Source organism: Ceratosolen solmsi, unplaced genomic scaffold, assembly GCF_000503995.2.
Source record: "Ceratosolen solmsi marchali unplaced genomic scaffold, CerSol_1.0 scaffold47, whole genome shotgun sequence".
Lineage (NCBI taxonomy): Eukaryota > Metazoa > Arthropoda > Insecta > Hymenoptera > Agaonidae > Ceratosolen > Ceratosolen solmsi.
In genome coordinates, this window is record NW_011948419.1 from 10734662 (window position 1) to 10746036 (window position 11375).

An 11375-nucleotide genomic window follows, 5' to 3' on the forward strand; every position below is an offset into this window, starting at 1 on the left:
ACAGCTTCGCATAACCTCCATCTCGGCTCTCTTACGACCGATATTTAAAGGCAACTACACACGTGTTAAGATAAACACAATGGCATTCCAGTGTTCGATCAGAGCACTACAATCATGATAACCTCTTAGCGATAATATTCAATAGATTATAACCTGCTTCATTCATCGTAAATATATTTCAACACCACAAGATTATCAAGAAATATAAAGTTCGTCTGTAATTCACCCTTTTGTAAATCAATTCAAATAAATAGAAATAATAAAGACATGTGTTAATTATTAATCAGTGCATTCACCCTTTACTTGCCCGGCAACCCCACATAACATCTAGTGGGTTTTTATTGTTCTACGTTAATTATTGCACGTTTGGCTGACTAGTCAAATTGTGGGATTATTTTCCGAACAAACATTTATGCAAAAAATAATAGAATACATTGAAATCTGTTAACATTATTATTATGGTCTCGATATGAAATCCATTTTATAATAAATGAATAATTATAATATTTAACTAAAACATAACGATCGAATTGCAACTGTATGTTTAATCCTTTTGTATTAGCAGTTATTATATGACAGTATTTAAGGATATGTACTTGTCAACTAAAAAGTTCAACCTATTGAACAATGTAATAGTAAAAATTACAGGTAATAAAAAACATCATGAACAAAAGCTTGGGTAGATTAAAAAGATAGGGGATAGATTAAATACTTAAGTCGCAAATAAGAAAAGTTTAGACTTTGAACTAAGATAAAACTTGAAAATTTAAAAATATACAATTTCATTTTTGTTTATTATGTTATAAATTCTAAAGTATTCATTAACTGAGATTAATAAATTAATAATATTTTTTTTAATTAGAACTATATTTTGTAAAATTTGAATACTTTCTCTATCGTGAAATTTTGTTAATCAGTCTTACATTTTTTATTGCTAATTGTAGAAAATTAATATAATTGCAAAGGTTATGATGTTAAACTAACAAAATTTATATTTGCATATCACTAATGTCTAAAAAAACTAAAAAGAAATAAAAAACCTCCCAGTGATGTTCGGTGGGAGGATTGCTGGCAAGTAGAACAGGGAGGTGCATTTATTCAATATTATCACACAGCGTATCTTGGGTTTTCTCTTTATTTACAGACTATACAATGAATATGATTCTAAGATGATATTGAGAATCTGTGAGATCTTGTAGGTTGGTGGTAATTATCACGTGGCGTTAGCATGCATGACACGCAGAGGTAGGTGATTGCAAATCTTCTGATCCTTAACCTAGTGCGCTTGATGGTAAATGGTTACACTGAAAGTAATAGGTCGTAAATCTCTAGACCCTTTCGTGTTATGCCCGTGACGTATATTACTTGTGGCTGTTCGCGGGACCTTCGCGATTCAAAATACTTAGCAGAGCAATGTGAGGCTAGCGGTCTTGCACTTTCAATATATGGTTTTCCTTTCAATTGACTTCACTGTAATTTTATTTGTCTTACCTAATTCTGTAACTAATGTCTAGTTTAATATTCACCTTTGAATTACACTTAGCATTCGTGTCTAAATTACACAAATTACATTTAAATTACGTAAATACAGCGCACTTAAATGATTATAAATTCTTATGGCTTCACTATTAGCTTACAGATTACATTACAGATCTGAAATTGCTTTAATCCCGAACAACTGATGATCCGGGACTAATTAATTTCTTGGTTATAGAAATATTAAAATAATACATACTCTAATAAGAGTTTAATAAGAGTTTTTAGATTATGAAAGTTTTGCACAAGTCTTTCAAATGAATGTAATTTATTGAAGGCCGAAATATTAATAAAAGCTGTAATAATTAAGACTATTCATTAATAAAAACTGAATTGTTGAACTACAAAAGAAACTAAAGATAAGCATGGTTAATTTCTATATAGATAATATGTATATTATATATATTATTGATCAAAAGTTGTAGTGATGTAATTCTTGGCTCGAACTACCAATGCTTCAATAGCTTGGTTTGCCGCCCGCCCTAGCAGTAGTTGAAAAGATAATATGTATTAACGTACATATTATTAGATATTACAGCGATGTAGTAGTTTAATATTTGATTCAGCGGTGAGAGGAACACGAATTGTGTGCGGTGTGACTCCTTTACTCACCAGCATGCACTATTCTTGCTTTGAATTACTAGCACTTATTTCTGCGTTGAGTGAATTTTAGGCTTGGTTTCCTTGGACAATTGATTTCTATTACTTGACCTTTCCCTAGACTGCTCACTCTAGCTCTATGTGACTTGTCCTTGCGGAAAAAGGTCCTTGGCTGCCCACGCCGACTGCCTATTCCAATAATCCCGACTACGTGTCCCTGGTATCCCCGCGGATAGCGACTTTTCGCTGCCTTGTTCCCATCTTTAAGGCCTCTTACCATGAGTCCCCACTCAAGGAGCTTCTGGTCTTAGTTTTCCAATCAGGGCGCGCCGCTTTTCGCCAGCATGATGAATGTGCACGCCCTTTTCCCACTTCATAAGAAATTAGGCTTCGACAAGAGAGTATCGAAGGAGTATCTCTGGCGGCAATGCGTGAAGTGGAAGGTTTGCCCCTCTCCGGACTCATCGTGGTGGGGGTGATTTTTGGTCAAGCGTCTTCGCTTGTCCTATTCAAGCAGTAACATTTGTCGTACTTGACAACATTGGATGCGTATGCCTTCGTGGCATTGAAGGCACACGTGCGACGCAAAATATCGAGAGTCGCACGTGCCGAGTTTCGGGTTGCAACGGATTTTAAGAAATGTTTTTCATTCAACTGTTTTGAAATATTTTAATCCTAAAAATAAACTCTTGTAAACAAGCTAGCCGGGTTTTGATGGCAAGTCGCAAGGGTCTTCATTGCATTCAAAACAATTACTTCGTCTTGAATACGAAAGGCAATAAATGGCTGTTTATGAGTTCACATATGTACAAACCTTTTTGAGTCTCATGTGGTCATGGAGAGACTTTCTTAGTTTTTCTTATCAGTTCGATAATTCCCTTTTTATTAGCTTTTGAAGGTTTTTCTAGTAAATATAATTCGAGCGATTTTCTTTTCACTCTCGAACAATTATATAATATTGTTCGAGAATGTAAGAATACTCCCAGCTTATTAGCCATCTGGAAAACTCGAGATAAGAGTTCCGGAAAAAGCAAACCCGTGATTATCTAAACAAAAACAATTCATAAACACATCCGAGATATGCGATCAAGAGTCTAACGAAACACGTCATAAAACAACGAGAAATTCGACGCGACCATATCATAAAGATCCATAAAGGCAAGTCGTAATACTTCTGGCATAATCAAGTCATAAAAATATAAGCAAAAACCATCTCGTCTGACATCCGAAAAAGGGATATTAAAAGCAACACTGCATGCATACATTGTTGTCAAACCCAGCTCCATGTGGCTCAGATAGTAAAGCGAGAACGTGCCAATGAAGTCCCCCTCATAGTGGGGATGCAATTAAGAAGCGCTCTGATTGGACACGCCCAGAAATAGGCGCTCTGATTGGCGCCAAGAAGGAGGAAATTCGTAAAGACCACGCGTGGCCGAGAATGCTTTTAAGAAAGATGCCGGCAAGGCGCACGAGAGTCTCTTCTCGCAAGAGAAGCCGGCAAGGCTTCTTATCCAAAGGAACGCCTAATAACAAGGATGTCGACATACACAATAAAGGCGAATTATGAGGCAAAGCCTAGTCATATCCAACTCAAAACAAGTGTAAGATAACTGCAAATCAAATCATACACTTGCAGCAAAGCAAGGCAAGGAAAAGGGAACAATAAAACAGTGGTGCACAAAGCACAACATAATTATAACCTATAAGCAGCCGCTCGAGGCAAACAATACGAGGTATCGCCAGAAAAAAAAAAACTTAAACTACAAGCTGCCGCACGAGCACAACCTGCAGACATCACCAGCTTCCATCAAGAGCACAAAATCTGCAGAACTCAGAGTGTAATAAAATTCTGAAAATTTAACAGAAAGAGCTTATAAATATTGTCTATTAAATAAATAATAATTATTTTGTAACATTTCATTATATACAAATCAAATCATATTAAAATGTTTGAAATCATTCAAGAAGATCATGATTTATGAAATTCTACAAGTGATAATATGTTTGATAAAATAATGTAATAAATCTACATTTCTAAACTTGAATTTATTTAAATAGAGCAAAACGTGTACAGTGATTTAAATTAAATTTAAAAGTCTTCAGAAGTTGTTAAAACATACATATATATATATATATATATATATATATATATATTGTGTTCTTGTTTCCATTTCTACACTATTTCGAATAAACACGTGTCAATTTACGCATGATCATACAATTGTGTAATCTTATGTACGAACAATTTGAGCACCTACATCACCATATTTTTTATTTAAATTTCGTAATAAGTATTTCAATGCTATAAATTTTAACCGTATCACATTCATTTAAATACAAATATATTGTGTACCGGACTTATTTCTTTGATCATATCAATTGGGGTCATTATGTAGCTATCAATCAAAACACGTATTTCTATAAGAAAATATTATATCAGCACAATAAAAGAAATTAATTTCCAGAAAAATATGTAATAGTCTAATATAATATAATATACCAAAATTTCTAATCAGAAAAAATAATAATTATGACTGTTACGGATTACAGCAGTTTTAAGCGGTATACAAAGTGTGAGAGGTAAAGACACCTGTGCTTAGTCAGAAACATTTGCGCGCCGAGTCATAAACACAATTTTGTGAAATCGGGAAACTTCACTACGCAAAATATTCGAATATTACATTATAATTCCGACTAACAAGACCGACGAACTCCCCATGGCTAAACTCTAGTCACGTCAATCTAACAATCAGCATGACAAGAGTGATCCAGAATTCACCGGAATCGCAAGCCTGTACTAGGATATTTAAGGAGCTGCGCTTGACGCTCTCGACCTTGCTGGTACCAATCACGCGCTCTTCACATCAGGCTCGATATCCAACCTGCAATCGCCATCATGAAGCCATAACAAGCATCAAGCAACCTAAAGAAATAATAGCGATGCCACAACTATACCGGCACCCACGCCTCCGTACGTAACGCACCACGCTCGTTCCTTACTACTACTCTTACTAGTTCAATCAAGCATTCATCACGACAGGATCGCCATTGTTCAGCTCGGCTCCAGCCAATACTACTGAGATCGACTCCAACACGTACGTAAGCTACGCTATTACACTCGCTCTTGCATACCATCAATACAACTGAGATCGACTCCAACACGAACGTAGGCGAGATTATTACACTCGCTCTTACGTATCATCAATACAACTAAGATCGACTCCAACACGTACATAAGCGAGACTATTACACTGCCTCTTACGTACCATCAATACAACTGAGATCGACTCCAACACACACGTAAGCTACGCTATTACACACGTTCTTACGGGTTACCAATACACGGCTCCTGTCAACTACGTAAGCAGCAACACTACTCACATACACCAATACCGCAAACTATCGATATCACGGTATGCGGTACGAGTGAGTCTCCCACTCCGTCAAGCAGTGACGTCACACGGACATCCTCCCACCACCAGACCACTACAGCGCTCATCCTACGCCAGCAGCTAAGGCGGCCCCAACTCGCTGCCCCTACCAGCGCGAGTCTCCCACTACTACTACAAATTCATAAGGAGAAGGGGAATCAACATCCAGGCTATCAAGAATACACTTGCAGAATTATCGTCACTAATATTAATTGAAGAAACTCTCATCTATTCATTGTATCATACATTCATTTCAACATCCATAGATCACTGACTATTTATTATATTTATTATATTCAATAAAGGGAAAGACACTACACTCTAAAGGCAGTATTGAGTTATTGCATTGCTCCTTCCGCTTTCCAGCAAGCCTCCATCCACCATCATAGGGAGGGTTTTAGTCTGATCCCAGACAATGACAGTGTTTGACACTGATGAATTTCAGAAAAAGTAGGTCATACGCGCTGTGCGGCGCACGGCACGCGCGCTCGGTCCGGGGCGCGCACTCGAGCAAATGTTTATAAACAAAACTCGGCAAGTCCGAGCAAAGTTTTACGACATGAAATCTAATATACTACAAGGTCACACAAATGTATTACGCCTACTTTTCTCTCGTCGAATTCTCGAAGGTTCTAAATTTTTTTTTCTACCCCCCGTGTAAGAATTAGTGCAACAACGACGATGCGTTGTTGTCAGCTAAGTGATATATAAGGGACGCACGCGGCGCGCCTCGCTCTCTCGCTGAAAAACTCCCTTGCTGAAAGCCTCTTCCTTGCTGACCGGCTCTCTTGCCGAACCACCCTCGACCAACTGCGCTTGCGGCTAACATCTCGCCGTGATTCGACCGCAGTGACCGACCATAGTGAACCGATTTAATCATCTACCGATAGAAGCCATGGCACACGGGTTTCGATCAGCCCTGAGCAAAACCGCCATGGAACGGTCGGTATTTTCATCAGAGCCGCCACGGAACGATCAAGCTTTCGGTTCGTGCGCGTATTCAAAAGGCTCATACGCTCATTGTAATCTCACTTCGCGCTCGCTCAAGTGTAATTGCCGCTCAGTGATTTAGTATACTGTAAAGACGACACGTGGCCATATAATCAGTATTCAAGTTAACAATACACGTGTGCATTAATAAACGAAAATCGGCAGATTTAGTGCTGATTACAGTGAAGCCAATTGGAATAGTAATCAAAGGGGACATCAATTACACAGCAACTAATACACCTTGCCTGCAGCTCACAAGGTACATCTTTTTATATTAATAAATTAGCTAGTCACACCTCGCACAAACATAAGTCGGGCAAACTTACGCTCTTTCGAACTAACACTTCGAAACTGTACAGGCCTGCTAGCAGAGATAGGGCACACTTACGCACTTTCGAACTAACACTTCGACATCGTACAGGCCCTCAACAGCTGACACAAGTGTCACTGTGATTTACGCACGTTGTCAAGGAAGGACAACAACAGATCGACTAATAGACTATAACTACAGATTATCAAATCCTTCAAGAGCTCAAAATCTTACCATTAACAACTCATACCTGTGACTAGATTCTTCTACTGTCCCCATAAATTATTAAAGACACAATAGATTACATAATAAATTCCATACAACATCTCACACCACATCAAGTATAATTATTCATACATCAAGTACACTTGATTCAACTACCATCTTCTCATGCTACCTCACAAGCATGATTGATTGACTACACCAGCTGATATTTACAACATCAGCATTACCTCAACTTCAAATACTCAGTCATATCCATAGAATCTTCAATAATCAAGAATACAAAAACATACCCACATTACTGCAATAGAATTATCTCTCTCTACACAACAGTGCAATATTATTATAATCATTTACAAATAATAAACATTGTTTTTACTAAATACATGATATTTTTCAGCCTTGTCAATTATTATTTCCTTTGAAGTTATCCTACCGAGAAACTAATTCACTGAACTATTGAATTGGTAGTTAGAACCATAAATTAAACCTTTAAAATCGAACAGACAGATTTATTAAATAAATGTTTTCAATTATACGTATCAATACACTTAAGTATATAGGAAGTATAAAATTAATTAACATATCTTACAATAATTTATATTCAAACATATAATTTTTAAAAGCTGCGAACAAATTTATTTTTTATAACCATAAATTTATAAACTAATAGTAATAACAAAAAAAGTCTTACCCCAATAGTGGGTATAGCTATGCTTTTTCTTGTTGTTGCATTTAAATTTTCAAGTTCAGGTATTCTACACCAATGAGAAGGTGTATTTGACATAAATAATTGATTAAAAGCACAAAATCCACAGGGTAAGCAAGCCGGTAAGCATATAAACCACAGCAATTGTTTTTGATATCTACCAAATTCTCCGAGAATAGGTAAAAGCTCGTCCAGATCAAATACATCCTACGAAAATAACGAATTTTAATTATTTAAAAACAAATAAGTACATAAAAATAGTAAATTATTTACAGGTAAATAATGAAACTATTGAAAATACAAGCAATTTAAAGATGTGGATAATCATACATTACACATGTATCATATGATTTAATATTCAACATGAAAATCCATAAAAGTTTCAAACTTCACAGGTCCATTTATAGCAAATTATTTATTTCGCAATAAAAGGAAAAATCAAGTATATAAGTGCGATAATTTCCCACAATCGAACAATCATAATTTTAATTTATTTTTGCAGTATTATAAAAAATAGAACTCAAAATATTTAATCTTTACCATTGTGACTTTTGAATTAGAAAATTAAATAATGATTTATTTATATCAATTATATGTAATTTAATTTTTATTCTTATTTTAGATTCACAGTTATCTCTTAATCTATATTCTCTCACTTAATCAAAATAAAAACAATCTAATCGATAGTGTCAACCTAATGTACCATCTCACGATAAAATAACATCTCGAAATAAATATTAGCAAATAGTTGAAAATTTTACAATAATTTATTGTATTTACATCACGCCGTCTCATAATGGATACCTTGAAATGTTTTTTAATTCTGCAACTCACCTTTTAAAAATAAAAAAATTAAATCAATCATTCTAGTAAATTTGAGTAAGCAATTATTATTCAATAATATACACACGCGTAAGCTCATACAGGGTTACTTAAAAGTACATATTTCTGCATAAATTGGAAATTAGATTTATTTAAAAATCTATCATTGTGATTAATAATATATGCATTATGTAAAATACTACACAAAATAACAGTAACATCTATTAATAGTATTATATTTGCAGAGATTTACATAGCGAGAAAATATCCGAAATGCAACAAAATTAATATTTGTATACACATTAAAAACAATTTTAGACTAGAGAATTTTTCATGGCTCGTTCAATTAAAATATGAAAAGCAAATAATGTTAAGAATGCATTCTTTAAGGTCAGTTAGTACTCTATTCTTCGGACCACCTAATGGTCGAATCGTTTCCAAAAGAAAGTTGAATGTAGGTCCACAAATGGTCATAATTACAAGTGATTCGAGCCATAAATTTCTTGTACTTTTAAGAAAATTTCACTCGTGTATCGATATTAAATGCAGGCCACCTAATGGTCAAATCGATCCCAAAATGGGGCTGATTCTAGGTGTCATTTGCGACTACGAATAACCTTAATTGTATTAGTTGTGGTATTAGTAATCTTAAAATAAATTGTTTAAATTAATTTTCACAATTAAAGAAACTTGGAAACAAATAACACAAAAATATTTCAAATCAAAAGAAACGGATAAAAAGGTTAATAAATTATAAAACAAATATCATTTGTTTTCAAAATTAATTAAACTTAAAATTTTAGTTATAATTAAATCAATAGTTGCTACAGACTATTATACATTACACAAATTATATACTTGTTTTAATTACGCAGGTAATATGCTGTATAATTTAAAAAACTATAAAGTGAATATACCAGAAATAATTAATAATTTTTATATATCATTATTATAAATATATAATTTTTCACATTTTCAATTTAAGACAAAGTATACCACAATAAAGATTAATATTAAAAATTTATTAAAAATTTATTTAAAATAAAGAAATAATTTCTATTTCAATATTTATCATATTTAAATTATTCCATATAATATTAAGTCTTGTACAATTCACAATTATTACATTATACATTAGAAACTTTAATAAATCATTAAAAACTCCAAAACCTATTGACTATTAATACATATTCAATAACCATATTGACTTATCTCATTTTAATTGTATACATAAAATGATATTTCATATGTGAATTTATCATTTTATCATAAGGGCAAATGTCCTTCTAGTACACTATTTATTTTAATTGAAAATCATGAACTGTATCAGTTATGAGTTATTATATTTTTAATTTTTTAATAATGACTGTATTGTAAAATGCTATTTTTTAAATTATATTATCAAAATCAAATAAATATTCTACGTAAACAAACTTCATTTACAATTTGAGGAATTAATTAAATAAATGTCATTGTAATGTTACAATTCTAAAAATTAAATTAAATTTTAAAATCTACATTTAATTAAGGTAAAAATTATATATATATATATATATATATAGGTTTTGATTCTATTAACTTCTATATAAAATATAAATAATGCTTTATGGAATAAATTATTTTATTTTATTTTATTTATACAGTCTTCGTAATTAGTTCAATCAAAAATGATATTTTTATTTAAAATTTGTCATAAACTATAATTATGTATTTGAAAGTTGATATAAAAATTTATAAAAATCTTATATATTTAAAAAGATAAGACGAAATACTGATTCATACAGATAAATATTTAAAATATAGAAATATGACATTTTGACAATAACCTTAATAGTGCATATATAAATATTTATACTTCAAAAAAATTATTTTTTTCTAATAAATATAATTTATAGATTTTTTTTCGATATTCAAAATATTTAAAACAGATAAAAAATATTTTCAAAAATACTTTATATAATAGAATTGTAGAAAATATTGATAAGAAAAAAAAAACAATTTTTTTGAATGTGATATCCATTAATATAATACATACTTTATAAAAATATATAGATATTTAGAATGAAAAAAACAAACAAGTTAATCAGTATAAAATAGTCATTATACACTTACATCAAAATGATCTTTGTCATTATCTTTAATAACTGAATTGGATGTCATATTATCCATCTGCTTTTTTATTTAGCACATTCATATGCGCGTATTTTTGTGCATGCGCACGCGCGCGCGCGCGTGTGCGTATATGTATGTATGCCTGAACGTTTATGACGTTTGAGTGTATATATATATATATATACATAAACTGCGAGAAGAAAATAAAAAACAAATAATTAGATATATGTCAATATTTATGAATAAGTAAAAAAATCTAGATATGACGATAGATATTAAAAAAAATTGAAAGGAGTGAAAGTAAAAGTAAAAGAGTTTGCAATACGAAAATAAATAATTACTATTTAACAGTAGTCTGATTTAGAATAATTTAATAAAGAGCCAAGTTGGAAGCTAAGCTTCTTAAATACATTTACTTAAATATCTTAAATACATTCTTAAATACACTAACAATTTGACCTATTTTCTATATATTTAATATTATTGCGAAACATACAGAACATTATAAGACTTCTTCAAATAATTATATATATTGCATTTACATAATATACTATTATAAAAATGATCAAATAATGAATTTAGATCTTGATAAAACTTTATTTAATTAAAAATAAAAAATGTCCAATTACTTTTTACACAATAT

The 11375-nt window shown here is 32.1% G+C and overlaps 1 protein-coding gene across 1 annotated transcript in view; it reads right to left on the reverse strand.

Annotated features, from left to right (window-relative positions):
• Positions 1 to 10832, reverse strand: part of CarT (Carcinine transporter) — a 59916-nt gene extending 49084 nt beyond the window's left edge. Inside the window, exons 1-2 of the mRNA XM_011497866.1 lie at positions 10733 to 10832; positions 7784 to 8005 (exon numbers count right to left, since the gene is read on the reverse strand). Of these exons, the coding sequence (XP_011496168.1) occupies positions 7784 to 8005; positions 10733 to 10789 (279 nt within the window). The 5' untranslated portion in view covers positions 10790 to 10832. The remainder of the gene's footprint in view (positions 1 to 7783; positions 8006 to 10732) is intronic.
• Between the last annotated feature and the right edge of the window lie 543 nt (positions 10833 to 11375).